The 15,715-nt window shown below is 42.4% G+C and overlaps 1 protein-coding gene across 1 annotated transcript in view; it reads right to left on the reverse strand.

Moving 5' to 3' along the window:
* Positions 1-11,561: 11,561 nt before the first annotated feature.
* ldlrad4b (low density lipoprotein receptor class A domain containing 4b) overlaps positions 11,562-15,715 on the reverse strand; it is a 63,866-nt gene continuing 59,712 nt past the window's right edge. The window contains exon 4 of the mRNA XM_065027075.1: positions 11,562-12,250. Within this exon, the coding sequence (XP_064883147.1) occupies positions 11,732-12,250 (519 nt within the window). The 3' untranslated portion in view covers positions 11,562-11,731. The remainder of the gene's footprint in view (positions 12,251-15,715) is intronic.

The raw sequence follows: 15,715 nt of genomic DNA on the forward strand, positions 1-15,715 counted from the left end.
AAGCAGCAGGGTCCTGGTATTAAAGCAGTAGGGTCCTGGTATTAAAGCAGTAGGGTCCTGGTACTAAAGCAGTAGGGTCCTGGTACTAAAGCAGTAGGGTCCTGGTATTAAAGCAGTAGGGTCCTGGGTACTAAAGCAGTAGGGTCCTGGTATTAAAGCAGTAGGGTCCTGGTACTAAAGCAGTGGGGTCCTGGTACTAAAGCAGTTGGGTACCAAAGCAGTAGGGTCCTGGTATTAAAGCAGTAGGGTCCTGGTATTAAAGCAGTAGGGTCCTGGTACTAAAGCAGTAGGGTCCTGGTACTAAAGCAGTAGGGTCCTGGTACTAAAGCAGTAGGGTCCTGGTACTAAAGCAGTAGGGTCCTGGTACTAAAGCAGTAGGGTCCTGGTACTAAAGCAGTAGGGTCCTGGTACTAAAGCAGTAGGGTCCTCGTACCTAGGGTCCTGGTATTAAAGCAGTAGGGTCCTGGTATTAAAGCAGTATGGTCCTGGTACTAAAGCAGTAGGGTCCTGGGTACTAAAGCAGTAGGGTCCTGGTATTAGGGTCCTGGTATTAAAGCAGTAGGGTCCTAGGTACTAAAGCAGTAGGGTCCTGGTACTAAAGCAGTAGGGTCCTGGTATTAAAGCAGTAGGGTCCTGGTACTAAAGCAGTAGGGTCCTGGTACTAAAGCAGTAGGGTCCTGGTATTAGGGTCTGGTATTAAAGCAGTATGGTCCTGGTACTAAAGCAGTAGGGTCCTGGTATTAAAGCAGTAGGGTATTAAGCAGTAGGGTCCTGGTATTAAAGCAGTAGGGTCCTGGTACTAAAGCATTAGGGTCCTGGTATTAAAGCAGTAGGGTCCTGGTACTAAAGCAGTAGGGTCCTGGTACTAAAGCAGTAGGGTCCTGGTATTAAAGCAGTAGGGTCCTGGTACTAAAGCAGTAGGGTCCTGGTACTAAAGCAGTAGGGTCCTAAAGCAGTAGGGTCCTGGTACTAAAGCAGTAGGGTCCTCGTACTAAAGCAGTAGGGTCCTGGTATTAAAGCAGTAGGGTCCTGGTATTAAAGCAGTATGGTCCTGGTACTAAAGCAGTAGGGTCCTGGGTACTAAAGCAGTAGGGTCCTGGTATTAGGGTCCTGGTATTAAAGCAGTAGGGTCCTAGGTACTAAAGCAGTAGGGTCCTGGTACTAAAGCAGTAGGGTCCTGGTATTAAAGCAGTAGGGTCCTGGTACTAAAGCAGTAGGGTCCTGGTACTAAAGCAGTAGGGTCCTGGTATTAGGGTCATGGTATTAAAGCAGTATGGTCCTGGTACTAAAGCAGTAGGGTCCTGGTATTAAAGCAGTAGGGTATTAGAGCAGTAGGGTCCTGGTATTAAAGCAGTAGGGTCCTGGTACTAAAGCATTAGGGTCCTGGTATTAAAGCAGTAGGGTCCTGGTATTAAAGCAGTAGGGTCCTGGTACTAAAGCAGTAGGGTCATGGTATTAAAGCAGTATGGTCCTGGTACTAAAGCAGTAGGGTCCTGGTATTAAAGTAGTAGGGTCCTGGTATTAAAGCAGTAGGGTCCTGGTACTAAAGCAGTAGGGTCCTGGTACTAAAGCAGTAGGGTACTAAAGCAGTAGGGTATTAAAGCAGTAGGGTCCTGGTATTAGGGTCCTGGTACTAAAGCAGTAGGGTCCTGGTACTAAAGCAGTAGGGTCCTGGTACTAAAGCAGTAGGGTACTAAAGCAGTAGGGTATTAAAGCAGTAGGGTCCTGGTACTAAAGCAGTAGGGTCCTGGGTATTAAAGCAGTAGGGTCCTGGTACTAAAGCAGTAGGGTCCTGGTATTAAAGCAGTAGGGTCCTGGTACTAAAGCAGTAGGGTCCTGGGTACTAAAGCAGTAGGGTCCTGGTATTAAAGCAGTAGGGTCCTGGTATTAAAGCAGTAGGGTCCTGGTACTAAAGCAGTAGGGTCCTGGTACTAAAGCAGTAGGGTGCTGGGTATTAAAGCAGTAGGGTCCTGGTATTAAAGCAGTAGGGTCCTGGTACTAAAGCAGTAGGGTCCTGGTACTAAAGCAGTAGGGTCCTGGTACTAAAGCAGTAGGGTCCTGGTATTAAAGCAGTAGGGTCCTGGTACTAAAGCAGTAGGGTCATGGTATTAAAGCAGTAGGGTCCTGGTACTAAAGCAGTAGGGTCCTGGTACTAAAGCAGTAGTGTCCTGGTATTAAAGCAGTAGGGTCCTGGTACTAAAGCAGTAGCAGTGGTAGGTAGTGGTAAATGAGGACTGTTATAGAGTAAACTAGTACATTTGAAGGACTGCTATAGAGTAAACTAGTACATTTGAAGGACTGCTATAGAGTAAACTAGTACATTTGAAGGACTGCTATAGAGTAAACTAGTACATTTGAAGGACTGCTATAGAGTAAACTAGTAAATGAGGACTGCTATAGAGTAGACTAGTAAATGAGGACTGTTATAGAGTAGACTAGTAAATGAGGACTGTTATAGAGTAAACTAGTAAATTAGAGGACTGCTATAGAGTAGACTAGTAAATGAGGACTGCTATAGAGTAAACTAGTAAATGAGGACTGCTATAGAGTAAACTAGTAAAAGGAGGACTGTTATAGAGTAAACTAGTAAATGAGGACTGCTATAGAGTAGACTAGTGAATGAGGACTGCTATAGAGTACACTAGTAAATGAGGACTGTTATAGAGTACACTAGTAAATGAGGACTGTTATAGAGTAGACTAGTGAATGAGGACTGCTATAGAGTAAACTAGTAAATGAGGACTGCTATAGAGTAGACTAGTGAATGAGGACTGTTATAGAGTAAACTAGTAAATGAGGACTGCTATAGAGTAGACTAGTAAATGAGGACTGCTATAGAGTAGAATAGTGAATGAGGACTGCTATAGAGTACACTAGTAAATGGGGAGGACAGCTATAGAGTAAACTAGTAAATGGGGAGGACTGCTATAGACTAGTAAATGAGGAGGACTGCTATAGAGTAGTAAATGGGGACTGCTATAGAGTAGACTAGTAAATGGGGACTGCTATAGAGTAGACTAGTAAATGGGGAGGACTGCTATAGAGTAGTAAATGGGGACTGCTATAGAGTAGACTAGTAAATGGGGACTGCTATAGAGTAGACTAGTAAATGGGGAGGACTGCTATAGAGTAAAATAGTAAATGGGGAGGACTGCTATAGAGTACACTAGTAAATGAGGACTGTTATAGAGTAAACTAGTAAATGAGGACTGCTATAGAGTAGACTAGTAAATGAGGAGGACTGCTATAGAGTACACTAGTAAATTAGGAGGACTGTTATAGAGTACACTAGTAAATGAGGACTGCTATAGAGTACACTAGTAAATTAGGAGGACTGCTATAGAGTAATCTAGTAAATGAGGACTGCTATAGAGTAGAATAGTAAATGAGGACTGCTATAGAGTAGACTACCCCATAATGACAACGTTAAAACAGGCTTTTAGAAATGTTTGCACGTTTTTCGGAGGAGAAGGGCCTTGGTCATGGAGGTGACCACGAACCCAATGGTCACTCTGACAGAGCTCCAGAGTTCCTCTGTGGAGATGGGAGAACCTTCCTACTGACAACCATCTCTGCAGCCCTCGACCAATCAAGGCAGGCGGAAGCAACTCCTCAGTAAAAGGCACATGGAGTTTGCCAAAAGGCACCTAAAGGACTCTCACAGCATGAGAAACAAGATTCTCTGGTCTGATGAAACCAAGATTGACGTCTTTGGCCTGAATGCCAAGCGTCACGTCTGGAGGAAACCTGGCACCATCCCTACTGTGGCAGCCTCATGCTGGTGGGATGTTTATCAGTGGCAGGGACTGAGAAACTAGTGAGGATCGAGGCACAGATGAACGGAGCAAAGTACCTTGATGAAAACCTGCTCCAGATCGCTCAGGACCTCAGACTGGGGTGAAGGTCCACCTTCCAACAGGACAATGACTCTAAGCACACAGCCAAGACAACACAGGAGTGGCTTCAGGACAAGTTTCTGAATGTCCTTGAGTGGCCCAGCCAGAACCCGGAATTGAACCCAATCTAAACATCTCTGGAGAGACCTGAAAATAGCTGTGCAGTCCCCATCCAACCTGACAGAGCTTGAGGATCTGCAGAGAAGAATGGGAGAAACTCCACAAATACAGATGTGCCAAGCTTATAGCATCATACCCAAGAAGACTGGAGGCTGTTATCGCTGCCAAAGGGGCTTTAACAAAGTACTGAGTAAAGGGTCTGAATACTTATGTAAATGTGATATTACATTTTTTGGGCAACATTTTCTAAAAACTTGTTTTTGTTTATGGGGTATTGTGATGTAATTATGGGGTATTGTGATGTAATTATGGGGTATTGTGATGTCATTATGGGGTATTGTGATGTCATTATGGAGTATTGTGATGTTGTTATGGAGTATTGTGATGTCATTATGGAGTATTGTGATGTCGTTATGGGGTATTGTGATGTCATTATGGGGTATTGTGTGTTGATTGATGAGGGGGGAAAAAGGTTTTAATCAATTTTACAATAAGGCTGTAACGTAACAATATGCGGAAAAAGTCACGGGGTCTGAATATTTTCCAAATGTACAGTATGAAGTGCTGAGAACATTTAGCTACAGAGAAACCTCTATATAGAAGAGAGTGATGGATGGACAGAGAGACATGTTAAAACAACTGGAGGGCTATGTGTTGAGCTACAGAGAAACTAGCTAGTTGTTCTAGTCATCCAGACCAGTGGGCTAGCTAGTTGTTCTAGTCATCCAGACCAGTGGGCTAGCAAGTTGTTCTAGTCATCCAGTCCAGTGGGCTAGCTAGTTGTTCTAGTCATCCAGTCCAGTGGGCTAGCTAGTTGTTCTAGTCATCCAGTCCAGTGGGCTAGCTAGTTGTTCTAGTCATCCAGACCAGTGGGCTAGCTAGTTGTTCTAGTCATCCAGTCCAGTGGGCTAGCTAGTTGTTCTAGTCATCCAGTCCAGTGGGCTAGCTAGTTGTTCTAGTCATCCAGACCAGTGGGCTAGCTAGTTGTTCTAGTCATCCAGTCCAGTGGGCTAGCTAGTTGTTCTAGTCATCCAGTCTCTGATCTACTGCACAAGGCTGACTGTGGGTCTGTCTTCTCTCAAATGGCACCTTATTCCCAAAGAGCTCTGGTCAAATGGCACCTTATTCCCATAGAGCTCTGGTCAAATGGCACCTTATTCCCAAAGAGCTCTGGTAAAATGGGACCTTATTCCCATAGAAATCTGATCAAATGGCATCTTATTCCCATAGAACTCTGATCAAATGGTACCTTATTCCCATAGAGCTCTGATCAAATGGAACCTTATTCCCAAAGAGCTCTGGTCAAATGGCACCTTATTCCCATAGAGCTCTGATCAAATGGTACCTTATTCCCATAGAACTCTGGTCAAATGGCACCTTATTCCCATAGAGCTCTGATCAAATGGTACCTTATTCCCATAGAGCTCTGATCAAATGGCACCTTATTCCCAAAGAGCTCTGGTCAAATGGCACTTTATTCCCATAGAGCTCTGGTCAAATGCTCTGGTCAAATGGCACCTTATTCCCATAGAGCTCTGGTCAAATGGCACCTTATTCCCATAGGGCTCTGGTCAAATGGCACCTTATTCCCATAGAACTCTGGTCAAATGGCACCTTATTCCCATAGATCTCTGGTCAAATGGCACCTTATTCCCAAAGAGATCTGGTCAAAAGAGAGCTCTGGTCAAATGGCACCTTATTCCCATAGAGCTCTGGTCAAATGGCACCTTATTCCCAAAGAGCTCTGGTCAAATGGAACCTTATTCCCAAAGAGCTCTGGTCAAATGGAACCTTATTCCCAAAGAGCTCTGGTCAAATGGCACCTTATTCCCATAGAGCTCTGGTCAAATGGCACCTTATTCCCATAGAGCTCTGGTCAAATGGCACCTTATTCCCATAGCGCTCTGGACAAATGGCACCTTATTCCCATAGAGCTCTGGTCAAATGGAACCTTATTCCCATAGAGCTCTGGTCAAATGGCACCTTATTCCCATAGAGCTCTGGTCAAATGGCACCTTATTCCCATAGCGCTCTGGACAAATGGCACCTTATTCCCATAGAGCTCTGGTCAAATGGAACCTTATTCCCATAGAGCTCTGGTCAAATGGCACCTTATTCCCATATAAATCTCAGTGTACTGTGTGGTAGTGGGACTGATAGATACTAGGCTGGGTTCTACAGGGTAGCTGGTGTACTGTGTGGTAGTGGGACTGATAGATACTAGGCTGGGTTCTACAGGGTAGCTGGTGTACTGTGTGGTAGTGGGACTGATAGATACTAGGCTGGGTTCTACAGGGTAGCTGGTGTACTGTGTGGTAGTGGGACTGATAGATACTAGGCTGTTGGTCCTCCAATAGAAAGAGGCCTGGCCCTACCATTTGCTCCTACCTTACCTTTGGAGCCAGAGTTCAATCAATCAATCAATCAATCAATCAATCAATCCACTCCTGACAGGACAACAACACACATCATCACATCACAGTGTTTCTCTCTTTACGCTTCAACAAGTAGACAATGCAACTTCATATAACGCTTATTATTTTTAATGTTAGTTACATAGACACGTCAGTTCCTCTCCTCTGTTTCCACGGTAACCTTGGCACTAAGATTTGGATGTTTGAGTCGTTCCTTCTCCAGCTTGGTTGTGTACAGACCCTGGTCTGAATAAAACCACCCAGTCCAGCTCGGGGTCAGTACAGACCCTGGTCTGTATAAAACCACCCTGTCCATCTCGGGGTCAGTACAGACCCTGGTCTGAATAAAACCCACCAGTCCAGCTCGGGGTCAGTACAGACCCTGGTCTGAATAAAACCACCCAGTCCATCTCGGGGTCAGTACAGACCCTGGTCTGAATAAAACCACCCAGTCCATCTCGGAGTCAGTACAGACCCTGGTCTGTATAAAACCACCCAGTCCAGCTCGGGGTCAGTACAGACCCTGGTCTGTATAAAACCACCCAGTCCATCTCGGAGTCAGTACAGACCCTGGTCTGAATAAAACCCACCAGTCCATCTCGGGGTCAGTACAGACCCTGGTCTGAATAAAACCACCCAGTCCAGCTCGGGGTCAGTACAGACCCTGGTCTGAATAAAACCACCCAGTCCAGCTCGGGGTCAGTACAGACCCTGGTCTGTATAAAACCACCCAGTCCATCTCGGAGTCAGTACGGACCCTGGTCTGAATAAAACCACCCAGTCCATCTCGGAGTCAGTACGGACCCTGGTCTGAATAAAACCACCCAGTCCATCTCGGGGTCAGTACAGACTTTCAATTAATGAAAAAGGAAATGTATTTATGCTTGGTTCCTCTCTGTGTTGTGTTTAGTTGTAGCAGGTGATAATGGTGTGTTTAGTTGTAGCAGGTTGATAATGGTGTGTTTAGTTGTAGCAGGTTGATAATGGTGTGTTTAGTTGTAGCAGGATATTAATGGTGTGTTTAGTTGTAGCAGGTTGATAATGGTGTGTTTAGTTGTAGCAGGTTGATAATGGTGTGTTTAGTTGTAGCAGGTTGATAATGGTGTGTTTAGTTGTAGCAGGTTGGTAATGGTGTGTTTAGTTGTAGCAGGTTGATAATGGTGTGTTTAGTTGTAGCAGGTTGATAATGTGTTTGTTGTTTAATGTTGTTTAGCAGGTTGATAATGTTGTGTTTAGTTGTAGCAGGTTGATAATGTTTAGTTTGTGTTTAGTTGTAGCAGGTTGATAATGTGTGTTTAGTTGTAGCAGGTTGATAATGTTGTTTTAGCAGGTTGATAATGTGTGTTTAGTTGTAGCAGGTTGATAATGGTGTGTTTAGTTGTAGCAGGTTGATAATGTTGTGTTTAGTTGTAGCAGGTTGATAATGTTGTGTTTAGTTGTAGCAGGTTGATAATGTGTGTTTAGTTGTAGCAGGTTGATAATGTGTGTTTAGTTGTAGCAGGTCGATAATGTTGTGTTTAGTTGTTTATTTTAGCAGGTTGATAATGTTGTGTTTAGATAGGTTGATAATGTGTTTAGTTGTAGCAGGTTGATAATGTTGTGTTTAGTTGTAGCAGGTTGATAATGTTGTTTAGTTTAGCAGGTTGATAATGTTGTGTTTAGTTGTAGCAGGTTGATAATGTGTGTTTAGTTGTAGCAGGTTGATAATGTTGTGTTTAGTTGTAGCAGGTTTAAGTTTAGCAGGTTGATAATGGTGTGTTTAGCAGGTTGATAATGTTGTGTTTAGTTGTAGCAGGTTGATAATGGTTGATAGCAGGTTGATAATGTGTGTTTAGTTGTAGCAGGTTGATAATGTTGTGTTTAGTTGTAGCAGGTTGATAATGTTGTGTTTAGTTGTAGCAGGTTGATAATGTGTGTTTAGTTGTAGCAGGTTGATAATGGTGTGTTTAGTTGTAGCAGGTTGATAATGTTGTGTTTAGTTGTAGCAGGTTGATAATGTTGTGTTTAGTTGTAGCAGGTTGATTGTGTTTAGTTGTAGCAGGTCGATAATGTTGTGTTTGTTGTGTTGATAATGGTGTTTGTTAGCAGGTTGATAATGTTGTGTTTAGTTGTAGCAGGTTGATAATGGTGTGTTTAGTTGTAGCAGGTTGTGTTTAGTTGTAGCAGGTTGATTGTGTTTGTTTAGGTTGATAATGGTGTGTTTAGTTTAGCAGGTTGATAAGGTTGATAACGTTGTGTTTTGTGTTTAGTTGTAGCAGGTTGATAATGTTGTGTTTAGTTTAGCAGGTTGATAATGTTGTTTAGTTGTAGCAGGTTTAATGTTGTGTTTAGTAGCAGGTTGATAATGTTGTGTTTAGTTGTAGTTGATAAGGTTGATAATGGTTGTGTTTAGTTGTAGCAGGTTGATAATGGTTGTGTTTAGTTTGCAGGTTGATAATGTTGTGTTTAGTTGTTGATAATGTTTGTTTAGTTGTAGCAGGTCGATAATGTTGTGTTTAGTTGTAGCAGGTTGATAATGTTGTGTTTAGTTGTAGCAGGTCGATAATGTTGTTTAGTTGTAGCAGGTCGATAATGTTGTGTTTAGTTGTGTTTAGTTGTAGCAGGTTGATAATGTTGTGTTTAGTTGTAGCAGGTTGATAATGTTGTGTTTAGTTGTAGCAGGTTGATAATGTGTGTTTAGTTGTAATGTTGTGTTTAGGTTGATAATGTTGTGTTTAGTTGTAGCAGGTTTAATGTTGTGTTTAGCAGGTCGATAATGTTGTGTTTAGTTGTAGCAGGTCGATAATGTGTGTTTGTTTAGCAGGTTGTGTTTAGTTTAGGTTGTGTTTTTAGTTGATAATGTTGTGTTTAGTTGTAGCAGGTTGATAATGGTGTGTTTAGTTGTAGCAGGTTGATAATGTTGTGTTTAGTTGCAGGTTGATAATGTTGTGTTTAGTTGTAGCAGGTTGATAATGTTGTGTTTAGTTGTAGCAGGTTGATAATGTTGTTTGTTTAGGTTGATAATGTTGTGTTTAGTTTGTAGCAGGTTGATAATGTTGTGTTTAGTTGTTTAGTTGTGTTTAGTTGTAGCAGGTTGATAATGTGTGTTTGTTTAGATAATGTTGTGTTTAGTTGTAGCAGGTTGATAATGTTGTGTTTAGTTGTGTGTTTAGCAGGTTGATAATGTTGTGTTTAGTTGTAGCAGGTTGATAATGTTGTGTTTAGTTGTAGCAGGTGATAATGTGTGTTTAGTTGTAGCAGGTTGATAATGTTGTGTTTAGTTGTAGCAGGTTGATAATGTTGTGTTTAGTTGTAGCAGGTTGATAATGTTTAGTTGTGTTTAGTTGTAATGATAATGTTGTGTTTAGTTGTAGCAGGTTGATAATGTTGTGTTTAGTTGTAGCAGGTTGATAATGTTGTGTTTAGTTGTGTTTAATGGTGTGTTTAGCAGGTTGATAATGGTGTGTTTAGTTGTAGCAGGTTGATAATGTTGTGGTGTGTTTAGTTGTAGCAGGTTGTGTTTAGTTGTAGCAGGTTGATAATGTTGTGTTTAGTTGTAGCAGGTTGATAATGTGTGTGTTTAGTTGTAGCAGGTTGTGTTTAGTTGTAGCAGGTTGATAATGGTGTGTTTAGTTGTAGCAGGTTGATAATGGTGTGTTTAGTTGTAGCAGGTTGATAATGGTGTGTTTAGTTGTAGCAGGTTGATAATGGTTGTTTATAGCAGGTTGATAATGTTGTGTTTAGTTGTAGCAGGTTGATAATGTTGTGTTTAGTTGTAGCAGGTTGATAATGTTGTGTTTAGTTGTAGCAGGTTGATAATGTTGTGTTTAGTTGTGTTTAGCAGGTTGATAATGTGTGTTTAGTTGTAGCAGGTTGATAATGTTGTGTTTAGTTGATAATGGTGTTTAGTTGTAGCAGGTTGATAAGCAGGTTGATAATGGTGTGTTTAGTTGTTTAGCAGGTTGATAATGGTGTGTTTAGTTGTAGCAGGTTGATAATGTTGTGTTTAGTTGTGTTTAGTTGTAGCAGGTTGATAATGTTGTGTTTAGTTGTAGCAGGTTGATAATGTTGTGTTTAGTTGTAGCAGGTTGATAATGTTGTGTTTAGTTGTAGCAGGTTGATAATGGTGTGTTTAGTTGTAGCAGGTTGATAATGTTGTGTTTAGTTGTAGCAGGTTGATAATGTTGTGTTTAGTTGTAGCAGGTTGATAATGTTGTGTTTAGTTGTAGCAGGTCGATAATGTTGTGTTTAGTTGTAGCAGGTTGATAATGTTGTGTTTAGTTGTAGCAGGTTGATAATGGTGTGTTTAGTTGTAGCAGGTTGATAATGTTGTGTTTAGTTGTAGCAGGTTGATAATGTTGTGTTTAGTTGTAGCAGGTTGATAATGTTGTGTTTAGTTGTAGCAGGTTGATAATGTTGTGTTTAGTTGTGTTTAGTTGTAGCAGGTTGATAATGGTGTGTTTAGTTGTAGCAGGTTGATAATGGTGTGTTTAGTTGTAGCAGGTTGATAATGTTGTGTTTAGTTGTAGCAGGTTGATAATGTTGTGTTTAGTTGTATCAGGTTGATAATGTTGTGTTTAGTTGTAGCAGGTTGATAATGTTGTGTTTAGTTGTAGCAGGTTGATAATGGTGTGTTTAGTTGTAGCAGGTTGATAATGTTGTGTTTAGTTGTAGCAGGTTGATAATGGTGTGTTTAGTTGTAGCAGGTTGATAATGGTGTGTTTAGTTGTAGCAGGTTGATAATGTGTGTTTAGTTGTAGCAGGTTGATAATGTGTGTTTAGTTGTAGCAGGTTGATAATGTTGTGTTTAGTTGTAGCAGGTTGATAATGGTGTGTTTAGTTGTAGCAGGTTGATAATGGTGTGTTTAGTTGTAGCAGGTTGATAATGGTGTGTTTAGTTGTGTTTAGTTGTAGCAGGTTGATAATGTTGTGTTTAGTTGTAGCAGGTTGATAATGGTGTGTTTAGTTGTAGCAGGTTGATAAGGTTTGAGGTTGATAATGGTGTGTTTAGTTGTAGCAGGTTGATAATGGTGTGTTTAGTTGTAGCAGGTTGATAATGTTTGTTGTTTGATAATGGTGTGTTTAGTTGTAGCAGGTTGATAATGGTTGTGTTTAGTTGTAGCAGGTTGATAATGGTGTGTTTAGTTAGCAGGTTGATAATGTTGTGTTTAGTTGTAGCAGGTTGATAATGGTGTGTTTAGTTGTAGCAGGTTGGTAATGGTGTGTTTAGTTGTGCATCCTGGGAGTGTCGGTCCATATAGAGATTGGCCACACCTCTTTACAGGGGGGAGGAGTCTAAGACAGCTTAGTCCCTCATCCATCTCACCTCAGCTCCTCCCCTTTCCTGGCCTTGGCAGGTATTGTGCTTTCTGATTGGCCCTGCTGGCTGGTCCCACCCCCAGTCCAGGTCCCGAGTGGGTTACTGCTGTGCGGGTGGTGAAAAAAGTGACCAATCACCTCGCAATATGCCGGAGGCGAGCGTTCCATGCGTCCGTGGCTGCTGCTATTGGCTACGCTGATACCAGAGTTACTGCTGGGTGGTCTCGGCCCTCCCCCCCCTCCACTGTGCATGTCTATCACTTCACTGTGGAAGATGGTTCTATTGGGGGGGGCCCTAACCGACTCCCTGTTTAACTCCAACTGCTGCTCTGGGTCCCTCAGCTGTAAGGTGCAGGGGCCCTGGTAGGGCGGGGGCTCCTCTCCGTCAGACAGGGAGATGGTGGGGGGAAGGTGGATGTCGTGGGTCAGGTAGGGGTAGGTGGGCTGGAAGCCACTGAAACGATCCCGGTACATAAAGGAGGGGGCTGTGAACCTCTCTCTGGCCTGGGGCACATACACCACCTAGACACAGAGATAGAGGGTTAGATAGTTACACCACCTAGACACAGAGATAGAGGGTTAGATAGTTACACCACCTAGACACAGAGATAGATAGAGGGTTAGATAGTTACACCACCTAGACACAGAGATAGAGGGTTAGATAGTTACACCACCTAGACACAGACAGATACACCACCTAGTCCTAGACACAGACAGACAGACCACCTAGTCCTAGACACAGACAGTCAGACCACCTAGTCCTAGATCCATTACTAAACAGATTGGATCCATTACTAAACAGATTGGATCCAGTGGGTCCATTACTAAACAGATTGGGTCCAGTGGATCCATTACTAAACAGATTGGATCCAGTGGGTCCATTACTAAACAGATTGGGTCCAGTGGATCCATTACTAAACAGATTGGATCTAGTGGATCCATTACTAAACAGATTGGATCCAGGGGGGTCCATTACTAAACAGATTGGATCCAGGGGGGTCCATTACTAAACAGATTGGATCCAGTGGATCCATTACTAAACAGATTGGATCCAGTGGGGTCCATTACTAAACAGATTGGATCCATTACTAAACAGATTGGATCCATTACTAAACAGATTGGATCCAGTGGGTCCATTACTAAACAGATTGGATCCAGTGGGGTCCATTACTAAACAGATTGAATCTAGTGGGATCCATTACTAAACAGATTGGATCCAGTGGGGTCCATTACTAAACAGATTGGATCCAGTGGGGTCCATTACTAAACAGATTGGATCCATTACTAAACAGATTGGGTCCAGTGGGTCCATTACTAAACAGATTGGATCCAGTGGGTCCATTACTAAACAGATTGGATCCATTACTAAACAGATTGGATCCAGTGGGTCCATTACTAAACAGATTGGATCCATTACTAAACAGATTGGATCCAGGGGGGTCCATTACTAAACAGATTGGATCCAGGGGGGTCCATTACTAAACAGATTGGATCCATTACTAAACAGATTGGATCCATTACTAAACAGATTGGATCCATTACTAAACAGATTGGATCCAGTGGGTCCATTACTAAACAGATTGTATCCATTACTAAACAGATTGGATCCATTACTAAACAGATTGGATCCATTACTAAACAGATTGGATCCAGTCGGGTCCATTACTAAACAGATTGGATCCAGTGGGATCCATTACTAAACAGATTGGATCCAGTGGGGTCCATTACTAAACAGATTGGATCCATTACTAAACAGATTGGATCCAGTGGGGTCCATTACTAAACAGATTGGATCCAGTCGGGTCCATTACTAAACAGATTGGATCCATTACCAAACAGATTGGATCCAGTGGATCCATTACTAAACAGATTGGATCCAGTGGGGTCCATTACTAAACAGATTGGATCCAGTGGGGTCCATTACTAAACAGATTGGATCCATTACTAAACAGATTGGATCCAGTGGGTCCATTACTAAACAGATTGGATCCAGTGGGTCCATTACTAAACAGATTGGATCTAGTGGGGTCCATTACTAAACAGATTGGATCCAGTGGGTCCATTACTAAACAGATTGGATCCAGGGGGATCCATTACTAAACAGATTGGATCCAGTGGGTCCATTACTAAACAGATTGGATCCATTACTAAACAGATTGGATCCAGGGGGGTCCATTACTAAACAGATTGGATCCATTACTAAACAGATTGGATCCAGGGGGATCCATTACTAAACAGATTGGATCCAGTGGGTCCATTACTAAACAGATTGGATCCAGTGGGTCCATTACTAAACAGATTGGATCCAGTGGGGTCCATTACTAAACAGATTGGATCCAGGGGGATCCATTACTAAACAGATTGGATCCAGTGGATCCATTACTAAACAGATTGGATCCAGTACTAAACAGATTGGATCTAGTGGATCCAGTACTAAACAGATTGGATCCAGGGGGGTCCATTACTAAACAGATTGGATCCAGTGGGGTCCATTACTAAACAGATTGGATCCAGTGGATCCATTACTAAACAGATTGGATCCAGGGGGGTCCATTACTAAACAGATTGGATCCAGTGGGGTCCATTACTAAACAGATTGGATCCATTACTAAACAGATTGGATCCAGTGGGGTCCATTACTAAACAGATTGGATCCAGTGGATCCATTACTAAACAGATTGGATCCAGGGGGGTCCATTACTAAACAGATTGGATCCAGTGGGGTCCATTACTAAACAGATTGGATCCATTACTAAACAGATTGGATCCAGTGGGGTCCATTACTAAACAGATTGGATCTAGTGGGGTCCATTACTAAACAGATTGGATCCAGTGGGGTCCATTACTAAACAGATTGGATCCAGTGGGGTCCATTACTAAACAGATTGTATCCATTACTAAACAGATTGGGTCCAGTGGGTCCATTACTAAACAGATTGGATCCAGGGGGATCCATTACTAAACAGATTGGATCCAGTGGGGTCCATTACTAAACAGATTGGATCCAGGGGGGTCCATTACTAAACAGATTGGATCCAGGGGGGTCCATTACTAAACAGATTGGATCCAGTGGGTCCATTACTAAACAGATTGGATCCAGTGGGGTCCATTACTAAACAGATTGGATCCAGTGGGTCCATTACTAAACAGATTGGATCCAGGGGGGTCCATTACTAAACAGATTGGATCCAGGGGGGTCCATTACTAAACAGATTGGATCCAGGGGGGTCCATTACTAAACAGATTGGATCCATTACTAAACAGATTGGATCCATTACTAAACAGATTGGATCCAGTGGGGTCCATTACTAAACAGATTGGATCCATTACTAAACAGATTGGATCCAGGGGGGTCCATTACTAAACAGATTGGATCCATTACTAAACAGATTGGATCCATTACTAAACAGATTGGATCCATTACTAAACAGATTGGATCCATTACTAAACAGATTGGATCCATTACTAAACAGATTGGATCCAGGGGGGTCCATTACTAAACAGATTGGATCCATTACTAAACAGATTGGATCCAGGGGGGTCCATTACTAAACAGATTGGATCCAGTGGGGTCCATTACTAAACAGATTGGATCCATTGGGGTCCATTACTAAACAGATTGGATCCATTACTAAACAGATTGGATCCATTACTAAACAGATTGGATCCATTACTAAACAGATTGGATCCAGTGGGTCCATTACTAAACAGATTGGATCCAGTGGGTCCATTACTAAACAGATTGGATCCAGGGGGGTCCATTACTAAACAGATTGGATCCAGGGGGGTCCATTACTAAACAGATTGGATCCATTACTAAACAGATTGGATCCAGTGGATCCATTACTAAACAGATTGGATCCAGGGGGGTCCATTACTAAACAGATTGGATCCAGTGGGGTCCATTACTAAACAGATTGGATCCATTACTAAACAGATTGGATCCAGGGGGGTCCATTACTAAACAGATTGGATCCATTACCATTG

Source organism: Oncorhynchus nerka, linkage group LG14 (genome assembly GCF_034236695.1).
Source record: "Oncorhynchus nerka isolate Pitt River linkage group LG14, Oner_Uvic_2.0, whole genome shotgun sequence".
NCBI classification, from domain to species: domain Eukaryota; kingdom Metazoa; phylum Chordata; class Actinopteri; order Salmoniformes; family Salmonidae; genus Oncorhynchus; species Oncorhynchus nerka.